Raw genomic sequence first — 15912 nt, forward strand, 5'->3', positions numbered from 1 at the left:
CCCCAACTCTTCTCTCCCTCAGCAGATCCTGGGAGCTTCCCGAGGGCAGGGAGGGCTTCTCTTTGGCCTCAAGCATCCTCAGGGCTTAGCACAGTGCCTGGCACATAGTAGGTGCTCCATGCGTGCTTGTCTATATGACTTTGTCTTGGGTCCCCCTCCTCTGCAGGCATTTTGTCTTATTGCCATCTTTCTGAAAATGTGAGGTCAAGAAACGAACAAATCAATCCTCTGTCTGCAGGGTCTGGCCAGGCCATGGACAGCAGAAACATGGTAGCAGAGCAGGCCCATCACCCTTACGACACAAGCCAGCCCCCAGCCTGGCAGCCCCCCTGGGAGGCCTGATTCAAGGCAGCGGAAGTACCAAACCCCAGGTTGGCTCAGCCCCGGCCTCCCCAGCCCTGGCACCGGCTGGCACCATGGTGGCCGGGCCTGGGGCAGCCCAGGGCAGTGGGGGGAGAGGAGGGTCTGGAGGCAGGGGACCCGGCTCTAGAGCCTTAAATGCTTGTTGACTGGTTTTCCCTGAGCCTCGGTCCAGCCCCTCTCAACTGGAAGTCATTAGAAACCTTGTAAAGTGATTGGCCTCAAGGCTCCAGAACCCTTAGCTAAGGGCCTGGGGAGATTCCCAACTGTCGGTGGTACACTGGATGGAGGGGCCCAGAGTCAAAAAAACCTGGGTTCAAATCTGGCCCGACACACACCGGTTGTGTGGCCCTGGCCATGTCACTTAACCGCTGCTTGCCCCAGTTTCCTCGTCTGTAGAATGGGGACAATAGAAGGCCCTCCTTCCCAGGGTTGGTTGTTGTGAGGATCAGACGAGGTTGTTGTAAAAGGCCCGGCACATAGTAAGCACCAGATGAGTCCTGGCTATTATTTTTGTCTCTAAGGTTACCTCTCCCATGAAGCCTTCCATGATTTCCCTGGTTGGTAACAACGTTCACCCCCGATCTCCCAGCATCTTCTGTTGCTCTTCTCTGGCACATTTTGTGTGTCCCTGGCCCTCCCCTCCTCCCCGGGCCTGCTCAGGTACCAACACCTACATCCATCCGCTCCCCCAGGAGGGGATAGGCTGCCTCCCCCAATCTGCCTAGAGCACTGCCTGGCCCTCTCCTTCCTTCTCCCCACCTCTTCCGTCTTGTGGCGATTCCTCTTGTGGTGTGCCCTCGTATCTTCTCTATTAGACTGGAAAGCTCCTTGAGGGCAGGGGCTGCCTTCAAAACAATAGACACTTCCTTGTCTTTGTAACTGAGGACACAGTGGGTGCTTAATGTTTGCTGAATCACTTGGAACCCTGCTGGCAGCTCACCTGCCTCTCTACTTCAAGACTGCCCAAGGGCAGAGGTGGCAGCAGCCCGAGTCACACCTTCCCAGGGGGGTCAGAGGCCTCTCTGCCCTCTAACGGCTTTTGCTGTTTGCCACCACAACATGGGGCAGCCCAGACTCGGGCACAGGGCCGGGCAGTCTCTGGGAAGGTTGGGGCATTGAAGGGATCCCGTTCTGAGGTTTTGGGGTGGGGGTGCTACCCAGGCCAGTGTGGGCACTCAGTGGAGGGCAGTGACAAGCATTTACCTCCTCCTAACACAGCCAGGGCAGTGCCCAGGACTGTGCCTTCACCATGGCTCTCCAGGGGCAAGATGCATGGAGGTGGCCAGGGCAGGGTTAGCAGGACAGGCCTGGGAAACAGCAGACCGGGCCCTGGGACTGGCTGGGCTCCTAACTTGCTGTGCCAGAAGGACCCCTAGACTCCACCCTGTCCAACCCTCTCCTTTTAGACAAGAAAACAGGTCCTGGGCCTTGGCCAAGGTCACACAGGTGGGAGCAAGCATCAGAGAAGGATGTGAACCCAGGTCCTCTGATTTCGGGGGCATTTGTCCAGTTGTCCCCCTCACTGCGTCTGTGCCTGTGCCTCCTCCTGAATTGTTGAGACCAGGTGTTTCCCGATGCCCCTTTCAGCTAGGCTGAAACTCCAAAGGCTCTGTCTCTCCAAGATCACTAAAGATGCAATCCCGTCTGGGGCTCAAAGCCCTTCTGAGCCTGGCAGCCCAGCCACGCTGCTCACCTCTTCTCACCCCCCACATAGCTTGGGAGCAGGGACACTGGTCTCCCAGCTGCCGCTGGCACCCAACACTCCATCTCCTGGCCCTGACAATCTTCTCTGACGGTCCCCATGCCTAGAATCCCTCCTCCTCTTCATCTCATGACGTCCTGGCTCCCCTCTAAAGTCCCATCCTCCCCATGAAGCCCTTCCCGACCCTCCTTAGTGCCACAGCCTCCCCTGGCTGGATTATTTCCTGTTTATCCTGTCGCTCGCTTGTACACAGTTGTTTGCATGTTGTCCACACACACACACACACACACACACACACACACACACACACACACACACGGCATCCCCAGTTATTAATAAATGCTTCTTGACTGACTGGGCTCCAGTGACATTGCCCAGCAGGGGACAATTAGGAGGTTAAGGGCTTTGAGATCATGCCATATGAGGGTGGGTCGAAGGAGCTGGGAATGCCTATTCTGGGGAGGGAGGGGGAGAGTCTCTGATTAGACTCTAGAACCAGGCCTGGTTTGGGAGATTAGAACGCCATCTATTCCAAATCCCTCCATCCAAAGATGAGGGACTCTCCCAAAGCCACCCAGATGCCACATGTCAGAGAAGGGACATAGGCCCAGGTTCGGGCTCCAAAGTCCTGTGTTTGGCCTCAAGGAGCTCCCTAGGAGTATTGCGGGGGCACCAAGATGTCTTAGAGTGAGGGTCTGTCCACCCATGGAAGGATCTGCTGTGGTGGAAGGGAAGAGATAGGGGTTTGGAAGAGCCCCTTGGTTGGGTCCCTGGCTCTGCGCATCGGTGCTTCTGTGAGCCTGAACTGCTCCCCACCTTGGGAAGACTGAGCAGATACAAATGCAAATCAGTCATTCCCACTCTTTGCACCAAGGGAGCATCATGTGCCAAGAGACTCTGGCCTTGCCGATACTGCCCACTGGAGGGAGCTGCGTCACCCCATATAGCAGCACAATGAAAGCTTTGGGCCGGGCTTGTTAGCACAAAGCATTTTAAGTTTATTTAAATAAAAATTATAATTTATACAAGACTTTTTCTTTAAACAAACAAGGTTTTCTTAAAAAATGTCACAGGGCAATTTCGTTTCCATCAGTTCTTCATACAATTGCTTCGTTGAACAAAGCGACTTCAGGAACGATTATTTACAGGTTCAGAATCGACTCCGACTTCAGCTGTGAAACGTGAGCGGCCGACTCGGCCTCAGGGATGAGCCACAGACACCAGGCGCCTGCCCCGGCTCACCGAGTCGGCAAGAGCGATGAGATGCCAGGAGGAGTCCATGCCTCATCTTTTGCTCATGGTCTTCACGGACGTGGACAGTAGGTTTGGCTGCTGGCTAATTGTGCGGCCGGGGCCCTGGAGAGGCAAATGGCTCCCCTCCCAGCGGGGCAGAAACAGAAGAGGAGGGAAGAGACCGCAGCTTCATGGGCATTGAATATCAAAGCCAATCCACCGGGCATCAGCGTGGTCAGTTTTCATCTCCCTTGCTCCTTAGAAGGAATTCCAACTCAACCACCCCACTTCTCTTAAAGAAGCAGAATCCAACGCTGCCGGGAATGTCTCAGCAGCCGGCCCCACCAGGCCTGGGCTTTATGAGGTTGGACAGCAGCAAATACCACAGCCAATGGTCACGTCCGTCTCTGGCTGTTGGGGCCTGAGGTCCCCCACTATTTCCTGACAATACCCTACCAAAGCCAGCAGGAAAAGATCTGGAGTGGTCACGTGCTGGTGTCTTAGCCACAGGAACCCCCCCCCCCAACATCTGAAGTCCTTCTGCTTCCAGGCACGTCTTTGCAGCGAGGGTCAGGTTGAGGCCAGAAGAGCATCGAGAGAAGACAAGGGATTCACCGCAGGTCCTAAGGCCAGCGAGAAGCACAACTGGGATTCTTAGCCCCAAGGATGGGGAGGCCTTTGAAAAAGAAGACCAGAGGAATGAGTGCCAGCTGTGGTGAGGCCCCTAAGAAATCCAGCCCCCGGTGCTGATGGACTGTGGGTAAGTCTAGGTCACCGGTCACTAGTGGTCGTGGGCGTTTCTGGCTGGCACATCATCGGGCAGTGCCAAGGAGCCCTGTTCTGTGGACGAGTGCTTGTTCCCCTAATCCAGTAACCAGCCAAGCCTGGGGGAGCCCAGGTGCCCCGTACCACCTGGGCTGGCTCTGGGTGCAAAATGAACCAGACTCAAAGCTTCTTTCCCTTTCCGAATCCCCAGAGGAGATGGCAACACCACAGAGGATCAGTGGGGCTGGGAAAGGGAGGTAAGGAGGGCTGCTTTCCGATTCCTTCTCCAAACCAGCAAATGCTGATCAGAGCAAAGATAAAAATGCCATCTGAAAATGATACAAAAATAAGAAAAAGCAGCTTGCTCTCTGTAAAAAATAGAATCTGTTTCTTCAAAAGACAACTCTCACAAACATCCAGGGGACCCAGGGCGAGCTGGATGGGCTGGGGTTGGGGCCGGAGCCTTGGTGGGACGTGAAGGTGGCGTGTTTCTTGGTCTGTCGCTGCTTCCTGAGACTCCCCCTGACGTGGAAGGCCAAGAAGGCGACTTCAGAGCAACGTTTCATGCATCCTCCTCGCCCGGAGCACACTGGCTCACGTCCTTGTGTTCTAAACCATTCACACTGGCCAGGACTGCTCCTACCGAGGGAGAAGCTTCCCACCAGCCAGACCCAACTCTTGGCCGAGGTCTTCACCGACTAAAGGTGTGTCCTGGTCCTCTGAGCTTCTCTCCACCCCTACTTTCTTGTGCTGTGTGGACAAACACAGCACTTGAATGTGCATGGGGAAGAGGGACCAAGAGGAGGTGGGGGGGCAGGTCAAGGGGACGCCGGCTCTATCGGGTCCCTGGGCCTAATCACATACTAGTCAAACACTGCAAACATGACCTAGGAACACTGTCAAAGTGAGAGGGCTCTGCCCAATGCCACCACACTCCAAAAGCAGGTGTGCCCTGGGGGCATGGACTGGCATGATGGGTTTGCCAGTGAGTGTGTCTAGAGAACCCCGAAGAGCTCGGCCACCCCAGCTTGCTGATCAAGCTGTTGTCAGACTAATTTTAACTACCCTATACTAACTACCCAGCACTTTCAGTGTTGCCATAGGAACCAAGGAGCCCAGAAGGCCCCTCCGCCCCTCTGTGGCATCTTCTGATGGGGGCTGACAGAGGTGGGCTGGGGCACTGGGACGATTCCCAGTCCTGACTTGGGCAAATTCCATCGGCCCAGCCCTCAAGCCAGGCTTCCTGGGGCGAGCCCCAGCACAGGCACTGAAGAGAAGGCCAACATGGAGCTGGGGTAAGGGGGAGGGGGAAGCAAGGAGAGGCCAGAGAAGGGGGCGCTTTTCAGGGGTCACACCCCTGCAGGGCCTTCCACGAAATGCCCCTTCAAGGCACCCCAGCACAGAAGGAGGCAGCAGCTGCAACTAAGTCAGGAGGAAATGCTTCTGTGTCTCCTGGACCGGATCCACACGTAACCCCAAAGCCAAGGAGTGGGAGGAGACCCTCAAGTGGCATTTCAGACTCATCCCTCACCCACATCTTCTCCTCCATCGACCTCAGTGAAGGAGAACCAAAAAGGATCTGTATTCCATGGTTATGCCCTGAACCAGTGGAAGGGGCCTTTCAGCATCACAGACACCAGCTCCTGAGGGCCCCATGGGCCGGGAGCCAGCCAAGGCGAGCAGAGGACCGGGCCATCAGGCCTCCAGCTGCTCTGTGCAAGTGGGACCTGATGGAGCCACGTGCGGTGACTGAGACAACATGCCCCATTCATCCTGAGTGGGCGCCGGCGACCTTCCTGCTCTGTTCATCCCAAGTGGGCGCTGGCAACTTTCCTGTCCCATTCATCCCGAGCGGGCACCGGCGACCCCCTTGCCCCATCCACCCCGAGTGGGCCACCAGGGACCTCCCTGCCTTTTCACATCCCATGAGTAAACATGAAGAGTGTTCACTGTCCAAGGGTGTGGCCAACGTGCCTTCACTGCCTCTCAAAGAATCACCGCAGCAAACATGGAGGCCTAGAGGAAAGAGGGTTGGGATGTGGAACCCAACCCACGGGACCAGGTGTGTTATTGCCAAGGAGATCATGAGATGACCGATTGTTTTCACTGCCAGAGTCGTTTAGAAAAGAGAGAAGGTCCCGGCGGCCCGGGGGTCACTACTAGCTGTCACTGCTGGACGCTGCTGCTGACGTGATCTTCACGTACTGGCTGAAGATGGTCTCGAACGCTTCATCCCTGTGGACCATGGCACCAAACACAAGAGGCTGGCAAGAAAAGCAACCAGTCAGAACAAGTGGCCACCAGCCCCCAGCCAGAGGGGAAATGTCTCCATCATGCTGGGAGGCCCAGGCCTAGATCTGTCCTAAGCCAGGCTCCACCCGGCCCCTGCCCCCCTCCCCACCATCCCACCCTGAGCCTGGGAGAATAGAAGAGCAAGAGGAAAACCCGCTTTCCGAGGTCTCCCCCGTCTTGGCCCAGCTGGGCCGTTCTCATTCAAATGCTCCTCAGAGGCCTTGGAGCGAGCACTCCATTGTCAGCTGTGGGAAGCAGGTCTCAGAGACCCTGGGCGCTGGCTGGGAGTCAGGAGGGCTGGGCCTGGTCCTGCCTCTCTCACAGACTCAGGGCCTCGGGGGCTCCTCCTCAGTACAAAGGAAGGGCCTGGACCAGGAGGCTGCTGGCCATCCTCTGGCAACGACGTAGCCTAGCTGCTAATAACTATGGCGAGTGTTCCCACGGTGCCCTGGACTGTGCAAAGCACTTCCCAAATGGGACCTCACTGGATCCTCACGACAACCCTGGGGGGATGTTGAGGTTATCCCCATTTCACAGATAAAACAGAGGGAGAGGAAGGTGAAGTGACCTAGCCAGGGTCATCCAGTTAGGAAGGGTCTCAGCTCCTCTGGTCTATTTCTGAGCTCCTCGTTCTCAGGCCCCTCCCAGCTCTGACATCCCCTGTCCTAAGGCCCCTCCCAGCCCTGACATCTGTTGTTCTAGGTTCCCTCCCAGCCCTGACATCCCCTGTCCTAAGGCCCCTCCAGCCCTGACATCTGTTGTTCTAGGTTCCCTCCCAGCCCTGACATCCCCTGTCCTAAGGCCCCTCCAGCCCTGACATCTGTTGTTCTAGGTTCCCTCCCAGCCCTGACATCCCCTGTTCTAAGCTCCCTCCCAACCCTGACATCCCCTGTTCTAAGGCCCCTCCCAGCTCTCACATTCCCTGTTCTAGGTTCCCTCAGAGCCCTGCTGCTCTAGGAGTCTACCATCTGAGGAACTTGGAGGGCTTATCAAATTCTCTTTCCTGAGCCTGAGTCTGCTGGGTCATGGGAGCTTAAGCTTCTGGATTGTGACAGAAATGGTGATTAGAAGGGCCCTTTCTAATCCAAGGAATCCAGAACCCAAGAAGGAGAAGGGGCCATCATCACAGCTGCCCAGGCCGGGTCCTCACCTTCTGGGTGGATGGCGTCGATACTGCAATCCCCATGCCCGATCCCGGGAGGACAGAGAGGACTTTGTACTGTAAGACACAGAGCGTCTCATGAGGGGCTGCACCCAGATACACAGGCTTGTGCGCTGACATCACAGGAGAAGCTCCTCAGGGGCAGGAACAGCAGAGATGGGGATGTTAGAGGGGGCCTTGGATATGTCCAGGTGGAGGGCCAGAAAGGCACTGGGCAATGGGGTGCCCAGGGGGAGAGCTCAGGGCTGAAAGGTGCCTGCATCGCCGTGGGAAGCTGGCCCTTGGGAGCTTGGAGGTGTCCCCGAGAGAGAGCACATAGGGAGAGCAGGGGGCTGTGGATAGGGCCAGGAAGCACCCAGAGAAGCGGAGCATGTGACATGGGGGAGCACTCAGCAAAGCAGACTGAGATGGGGCCTGGAGGATGGAAGACGAGCCGCAGGGAGGCCGAGCATCATTCTGAAGGAGAGGAGCTGAATGAGCAATGGGGGCAGAAGCCGGGGTGCAAAGAGCTAAGAAAGAAGTGAGAGGGGAAACTGAGGCAGTGAGGACAGAGGACGGGGAAAGAAAAGGGAGCAGAGATGAAGGCCAGTCATTGGAGAGGATGGTGGGCTGCCGGTTGTGGGGAAGGAGCCCCAGATGGGGAAGGAGGACACTAGAGGTTGGGGGGACACCCTCATGACAAACAGCTTCCACCTTCTCAGCGAGCTTTTGAAAGCCATTTCAGGAGAGCAGGTGGGTGAAGAGCCAGCCCCCCAAGGGCTGGGTGGGGCATGGGAGAAAGAGAGAATGACTATGATCCTCCCCCCCAGCCAAGCATGGGGCATCCTCCCCACTGCCACCCCTGCCTTCCTCCTCACAGCCTCACAGCAGAAGGAGACCTCCTGCCAATGGCCAAGCCTTGGCCTGGCCCCCAATGCCCACAGAGAAACCCCAAGGACAGATGGACAGACCTTTTGAATATCTGTGATGTCCATTAGCTTGATGACCTTGTTCCTCTTGGAGGAGCCAGACTTGGAGCTCTCAAAGCATAAATAACTGAAAGGGAAGAAGGAAGGTAGAGGAGACCCCCGGAAGATGGGGAGTAGAAGCTCCTCCACTCTGAGTGGGGCCAAGTTCCTTCCCCCGCACAGCTTCCTCATGTTGGCCTCTACCTTGTCCCCTCAGACTCGCAGCCTCTTCCTGGAAGCCCCCTTGGATTCCCCTCATCCTAGAAAGGTCCAGACCCTACTGCCATGGGTGTTTTTGTTTTCTCCTTCCAGGGCTCACGAGCAGCCAGAAATCCTAGCTCTGTGACCTTGGGCCTGGCTCTTTCCCTCTCTGAGACTCGATTTTCTCATCTGTGAAATGGGGCTAATGATGCCTGCTTCAGCTCTATAGTCAGAAGACCTGGGTTCAAAGACCACTGAAGACATTCACTAGCTGTCTGACCCTGGCTGAGTCAATTAACCTCTGTCTGCCTCCATTTCCTTATCTGTTAAACGGGGGATCGTAAGAGCGCTGCCCCCAGGGTGGTGGTGAGGGCTCGGTAAGACCTGCAGCTCTATGGAGAGAAGATTCATTATCACTCCGCTTCCCTTTGCTCATTCCCTGGGACCCTGGGCCTCTGGCTCTAAGCCTACACAGTGAGGTGACAGACCTTGTGCCCGCTCTGGGCAGGGGGCTTAGCCTGGGCCAGGGGAGCATCTGAGAGGTTTCACACGCTCTGCCTCCCCACACCTGGCTTCCTGCGCCAGCCTTTGCAAACCCTGCTTCTGAGAAGTGCCTGGGGCAGGGGGGGTCCTGGGCTTGGCTCCCTGGCCCGCTGACCTCATGGGCTTGAGTGGAGCCTAGGACCATGCCCTCCTCAGTCCCTCCCCCAGGGATTGGCACAACAAAGGCGCCCAAAGAAAGGAGTCTCCTCTTGCCTCAAACCTCCAGCCCTTGGGTCCCCATCTCAGAAACACCAGAGGCTGCATGGCTGGCAACCCACCCAAGCGAGTGAGCATAGGCTGGCAGCCCCAGCTGGGCCAGTCCTTGCTCTGTGGTCCTTCCCCCAAGCCCATTCCGTGCTCTCCCCATGCCCACTCAGCAGGGGCAGGGAAGCTGGGCTGGGTGGGGGGGTGCACATGCATGGTGGGGGGAGCCGTCTGCACTGTGCCCATGCCGCCTCGGCCGTCTCCAGCAGCACCCTGGCTCTCCCTGCTCCAATGCTGACACGCTGCCATGTGTCTCCTCTGCCAGAGATCCCAACTGACCGGGAACATCAGGCTCAAAGGCCACCTTCTCCATCCCTCCCTGTCCGCGCCATGGTCTGCCCACGTCACGCGGTACATCAGCCAGCTCTCTGGGGAGGCCTCACCCCCAGGGGCTGGCAGAGCAAGGCTGGCACCAGCCCGGTGCCCAGCCTCACGTTTTCACAGCAGGCATGTGCATCAGACCCATGGCCGAGGGCATGAGGATACGGAGATGCCTGTGCCCAGGGCCATGGCGGTACCCTGCTGCCTGGGCCAGGCTATGCCCAGGGGAGCTTCCCAGAGGTGGCTGAACAGGGCTACTCACTTCTCTGTCACGTAGAGGACCCCATTCCGGATGTAGTCTGTTGGCATCTTCCGATCTCTGTTGATCAGGCAGCATCGCCAGCCATTCTCACACACTGACCAGGAAACAGAGCCCATTCATTAGGCCCCTACTATGTGCCAAGCACCCTACTTAGTGCCGGGAAGATCCCTGCCCTTGGGAGCCTCAAGGAAGAGCCGCTCTGGCTCCACTTTAAGATGAGGCAGAATTCGTATTTCCTCTCTGGCCTCAGTTTCCTCATTGGCCCAATGAGGACATTGGACTAGATCACTCTGAGTCCTCCTTCTGCCCCCTAGAGTCGTTAGGGCGCCTTGGGAGTGGAGCCCTGAGACCAGGCCATGGCTGTGCGGTTACCGCTAAGGGCCTCATGGGCACAGAGGGAGGGTGCAAACGTGGGCACCTGCAGTGTTGGGGGGATGGAGATACTTGTGTAGGAGGGGCCCTTGGCCTCTGTGGCACAGCTAAGTCCCCAGACAGGCCTCCTTCTGGACTGGCCTCCTCCCCGCACTGGCCTCCTCCCCACCCTGGCCTCCTCCCCGCACTGGCCTCCTCCCCACCCTGGCCTCCTCTCCACCCTGGCCTCCTCCCCACCCTGGCCTCCTCCCCGCCCTGGCCTCCTCCCCGCCCTGGCCTCCTCCCTGCACTGGCCTCCTCCCTGGAAGGGCCCTGTCTAGCCATGTCTGCACCCACTGATGCCCAAACTGTTCTTTCGGAAGATGAATGACAAAGAGGGAAGTACCTGCCAGTGGCCGCTCGTTTTCTGTCAAGTTAAAGATTTCATGGAAGTTTCCCTTTTTAGTGCCATGAAAGCGCCCAGTGTCTTCATCTCTGCTCACACCAGCTGGAGTGCTGGCACCCACGTAGCTCCTGGAGGACGTGGTCTGGAGCTGTAAAGGAGGCAGGCGGGCACTCCATCAGTGAGACAGTCACTCCCCCGGTCACAGCCTCTCTCCCACTGCATGCTTCTGCCCACAAGGCTCTTCCGGAGGGGACCCCAGAGTCTCAAAGGCTGTGCTCACATGGGGCCCAAAAGGCCACCAGGATGGCCAGCGATGGAAGCTCTGCCTGTGCCAGGCACTGGCCTGGAAGAAGGCCATAGGCATCTGCCCCCAAGGGGCTGGCCGCTTCCCAAGATCACACAGGGTCCCCTCTGGCCGCAGGTCAGAGTGGCCAAAACGTTGTGGGCAGGACGAGGCCGGGTCCTCCCTGCCCCAGCCCTGGCTGGAGATGTCTCTGAGCCTGTCTGTCCTGGCCCTGCCCAGCAGGGAGGGAGGAGCCAGAGTCAGCTCCGTCTTGTCCGGCACAGACACAGCCCAAGACTGGCCCCCGGCGGCATCTGCCAGGGGCAGGGGAGCGTCCAGTTCAGCTCTGGGGTGTCAAATGCCGGCTGTGCAGTGACGGACAAGCTGCAAGCAGCTTTTAGGGGGAAAGAGGAGAGGAGGGGGCACAGGGAGCCAGCCCAGGAGGAGAGAACGGCCAAGGCCCACACTCAGGTCCCTACCTTGTCATGCCCTGATAGCTGGCGGGAAGGAAACAGACACATGGTGACACTGACGAACACAAAGGAAAGGATGTCACTGATTTTGGGGCCACCGGGACCACGGACGCACAGGGGGCCCCAGGACCACGGACACATGGTGGGCCCCAGGACCACAGCAGCCCCACGGGCCCCAGGACTGCGGACGCACAGCGGGCAAGCGGCTTTGTGGGGCTGAGTGGCTGCTGAGCCTGCCCCCTAACTCTGGGCAAAGGGTGTCTGGGCGGCCGACGGCCCACCCTGGGAACTCCCACAGATCTTCGTTCTCAGTTAGAACAGCGGTCTGCTCCAGGGCACCCCCACGACATTGATGCAGGGTGCCCGGCCCCCTGATGCCTCTGGCTCTGTGACACGGAAGCCCCAGATCTCTGAGAAGGCAGTCGGAGAGTGGGGGTCCAAGACTTAGGTCCAACTCATGGATCAGATTTAGAGAAAGAGCTGAGGCCTAGAGATCCTACATGGCCCCTGCACTCCATAAAGGAGACTCCAGCATTTTACAGATGAAGAAACTGAGGCAATCCTTGTACCTCCCACCTGGCCATGGGAGGAGACATGAGGTAAGGAATGAGGGCTCTGGGCCACGCATAGCCCAAGGTCTCCAAGGCAGCCCCTGCTGCTGCTAAGGACACTCACAAGGCCCCAGGAAGCGGGGCTGTGCCTCCTCCTCCTGCACGGGGCCTTTGGGGTGGCACCAGAGGGGAGGCTGACTGACTGCCCCCTGGCCCAGGCCGCTGGGAGGCTGGAGAAGGCCTGGCTCCCTTTCCCTTGGGACTTTCTGTCTTCAGTGGAGGCCCCTCAGACTAGACCGGGGGTGAGGAGCCTGTGGCCCCCTGGGTCCTCAAGTACAGCCCTCTGACTGAATCCAAACTCAACAGAACAAATACCCTCCATAAGAGAATTTGTTCCGCAAAATGTGGGCTCAGTCAAAAGGCCACACCCGAGGACCTAGAGGCCCACATGTGGCCTTGAGTTGTCCACCCCTGGACTGGACTGACAAAGTCTTAGCCCCTGCATTGCTCTAAAGGCTATCTCTACATCCTTGGGCAAATCGCCTCAGCTCCCCAGCCTTAGTTTCCACTCATGTACAACAGGGAGAATGCTCCTCGCCCTGCCACCCTGCCAGGGAGGCCACCTGTTGTCTGCATAAGCCATAAGTGTAGGGCGATGTGGGCGCTGGCCGTCGGTCCTGGGGCCCGAGCTGGGTCACCTCCCAGGCTACCAGCCTGACTCCCGAGGGGAGGGGGGCTCCCCCAGACCACCCGTACTCACGCACCCTCCTGGTCACGGTGGCAGCCGAGCGCTCCTTGAGCTGGGGATCTGTGGGCAGGTTGGTCCAGATGATGTAGGGGGTGTCGTACTTGGCTCGGAGACGGGGGCAGCGTTTGAAGATAAAGTCGATGAGGAAAAACTTGATGCCAGCATAGAGGCCTGGAAAGGTCAGAGAGGCAGCGGTCAGCGGTGGGCCTGGGCGGAGTCCAGCCTGTGTGGCAGGGCTCCCCTCCTCAGGGCCTCACGGTAGCCTTCAGGAGGAATGGAGTCGGCCAGGTCCAGAGGCCTGTCTGGCTGAGGCCACCAGGCATTGTGGAGCGAGGTCGCATGTTTAGGGTTGTGTGTGTGAGCATATGAGTGCACGCCAGTGTACATGTCTGAGTGTGTACATGTGCACGAGCACACACATGTATTGTGTGAGTAATCCAGGGCTTAGCATGATGCCTGGCATCTTTATTGATTGGCCCAAAAGGAAAAGAAAAAGCCCTTGGCATCACCCCCATGAGCGGGCTGTGACAGCCAACTTCCTCATCTGAGAAATGGGGCCAGTGGCCGCTACAGTGTCCCGGGGGGAGGGAGGGGCAGCATGTGCCCTTCCACCTGCTGCTGTCCCAGCTGGCGACAAAGAAGTTGGGCAGAGCCTGGGAACCCCAGCTGTTCCCTGCAGCTCTGACGAGGGCCCTGACAGCAGTGACCCCCAGCTGTGGCTGGTCCCGCCTCCATTCTAATGGCCCTCGAGGGCAGAGGGAGCCTTGACTTACCCATCATGAGCCCCACAATCCTGTAGGGGAAGAAGCAGGAGGCAAGAAACGCTGCCCAGAGTGCGATGTAGAGCTTCTGGGTGATCTCGGGCTGGACCCACATGAACAAGCTAGAGGAAGGAGGAGAGGGAGGCGTCTGGATGGCCTTTCTCCCTCTATGTCCTCCCTCCTCCTCCTTGGACCTCCCTCCCCCATCCTCTTGTCTTCCCATCCTCCGTCTGTCCTCATCCCTCCTCCTTCTATGGTCCTCCCCCCTCCCCCTCCCTCCTTCGTCCTCCCTCTCCCATCCTCCATCGCACTCACTTCTTAATCTTCTCCAAGATGTCCGCCATCTTCCCAAACAGATTCTAAAAATAAAGAACAGGAAGGAGTCACATGTGGATGGCCTCTGGGAGGACCTGGTGTGAGCACCCGGGGCTCCTGAGCCGTTGGTACCATCGGCCGCCGCCGTTATGGCCGTCACCAAACTCTCCCAGGATCCTGGAAAGATGCCCCTCGACCCAGACTCTGCCCCAGAAATGGTCTGGTGAGTTCAGAATTACTTGTGGTGACTGATCAGATGTCCCGGGAGCCTCCCCACCATGAGGGGTGCCTCCGGAGATGAAGGAGGAGCTCAACATACGAATGCTGCCAAGGGAGGCCTGTCCTAAGTGGGTCACAGATGTGGGTCCAAGAGCACGGGAAGGGCCCTCGCCCTTTGGTGGTCTGGGGGTCCCTTCCAGGGCAGGGCAATTTCCCCTGGGACTCTGCGTCCCCAGCGCCCAGCACGTGGCAGGTGCGGAGAGTGATGGCGGCGTCAATATGGCGCTTTTGTGTATTTCCACCCGCCATCTCACGGGAGCCCCAGGCCGGCCCATGTACGATCAGGGAGCCTACTTGTGCCACCAGAGAGAAGCCACCTACAGGCCGCAAACGACCAGCCCCTGGACGTGAGGGATGGCGGTCAGTGAAAGCTGCCCTGGACCGTTCCTGTTCACATCTGCTCTTGGGCTGCCATTGTCATCTGAAGGAAGGGCTCCCAGAGGAGGCCGTGAGGCCAGGGTGGACAAGGAGGTCGGAGGCACCCAGCCAATCCTACCACCTTCCTGTCCTTAGCAGCAAAGAGACAAAGCGAGGGAGGGAGCGGTACCTGGGCCTTCTGGGCCACATCCAGCACAAGCTGAAACTTTTCTGATACTGTCAAGTCTTCCTTTGGAGGCTCCTGAGGGTGCAATGGGGGTGATGGAAGGGGAGGGGACAGAGACGGGAGGGAAAGGGGGGGAGGGAGAGAGAGGAGAGAGAAGGAAGAGGGGGGGAGAGGGGGAAGAGGGAGAGGGGGGGGAGAGAGAGAGAGAGAGAGAGAGAGAGAGAGAGAGAGAGAGAGAGAGAGAGAGAGAGAGAGAGAACGGGGCAGGTGAGTCCACGACCTTCCAGGATGAGAAGGCTACCCCGCTGGGTCACCACTGCCCTCATGACTCTGAACTCTCCCTCAGAGAAAGCCAGTCATGTTACTCTGCTGCTCACAGATTTCCAGGGGCACATTACTGCTCGCTGAGAAGAGGCTGAGCTCTGACCATCTCTGCTCTAAGGCCCCTCCCAACTTGGACATCCCCTGTTCCCAGGCCCCTCCTAGGTCTGATCATCTCTACTCTAAGCCCCTCTCAGCTCTGCCATCACCTGTTCTAAGGCCCCTCCCAGCCCTGATCTTCCATGACCCTTCCCACAGTTACAGGGGAGCTGAATGTGTGATTCCCCAAGACAGAGGAGAGTGCCCATGTCTGAGGGAACAGAGGAAGGACCCTCCCCCCCACCATCCCATCCTCTGCAGTGGCTGGGCAGGGCTGAGCCCAGTCGAGGCCTGGGGATGAGCTAAGCCACGGCAGGGGTAAACTAGCCTGGGCCCGGAGTGGGCCCTGGCCGAGCAGCGGACAGGCAGAGCCAGCCCGTAGCCATAGGAAACTTACCACAACCTCGGAGACTTCAGGCACAATGCTCCACTGGATCCGCCAGCCCCTTTCAAGACACAAAGAGGAGGAAAAGCCCATTAGCGTCAGAGCCTTCACAACCCCAGGCAACTGGGGTAAGAACCAACAGACTGACTGTGCCTGGTCTCTAATCTGGAAGACAGGAAACCCTGGTGGAGGCCCTGATGGGCAAGGTCCTCGCCTGGTCCTGCCTCAGGCTTGTCATCTGTGGAATGGCCCTCTCAGGTCGATCCCGGGTGGTCTCTCTGGCCCCTTCCATGATGTTCCATGTTCTAAGCCCTCTTCCAGCTCTGAGGGTCTCTGTTCTA

The 15912-nt window shown here is 58.2% G+C and overlaps 1 protein-coding gene across 5 annotated transcripts in view; it reads right to left on the reverse strand.

Annotated features, from left to right (window-relative positions):
• Positions 1 to 3039: 3039 nt before the first annotated feature.
• The window catches only part of GRAMD4 (GRAM domain containing 4), an 87976-nt gene continuing 75103 nt past the window's right edge, over positions 3040 to 15912 (reverse strand). For all 5 annotated transcript variants that reach the window (XM_036760854.1, XM_036760857.1, XM_036760852.1 and 2 more), the window contains exons 10-19: positions 15584 to 15632; positions 14770 to 14841; positions 13944 to 13987; positions 13641 to 13750; positions 12884 to 13038; positions 10813 to 10960; positions 10056 to 10149; positions 8468 to 8552; positions 7506 to 7574; positions 3040 to 6327 (exon numbers count right to left, since the gene is read on the reverse strand). In XM_036760854.1, the coding sequence (XP_036616749.1) occupies positions 6223 to 6327; positions 7506 to 7574; positions 8468 to 8552; positions 10056 to 10149; positions 10813 to 10960; positions 12884 to 13038; positions 13641 to 13750; positions 13944 to 13987; positions 14770 to 14841; positions 15584 to 15632 (931 nt within the window). In that variant the 3' untranslated portion in view covers positions 3040 to 6222. The remainder of the gene's footprint in view (positions 6328 to 7505; positions 7575 to 8467; positions 8553 to 10055; positions 10150 to 10812; positions 10961 to 12883; positions 13039 to 13640; positions 13751 to 13943; positions 13988 to 14769; positions 14842 to 15583; positions 15633 to 15912) is intronic.

The sequence above is a fragment of the Trichosurus vulpecula genome, chromosome 5 (assembly GCF_011100635.1).
Source record: "Trichosurus vulpecula isolate mTriVul1 chromosome 5, mTriVul1.pri, whole genome shotgun sequence".
Taxonomy (NCBI): Eukaryota; Metazoa; Chordata; class Mammalia; order Diprotodontia; family Phalangeridae; genus Trichosurus; species Trichosurus vulpecula.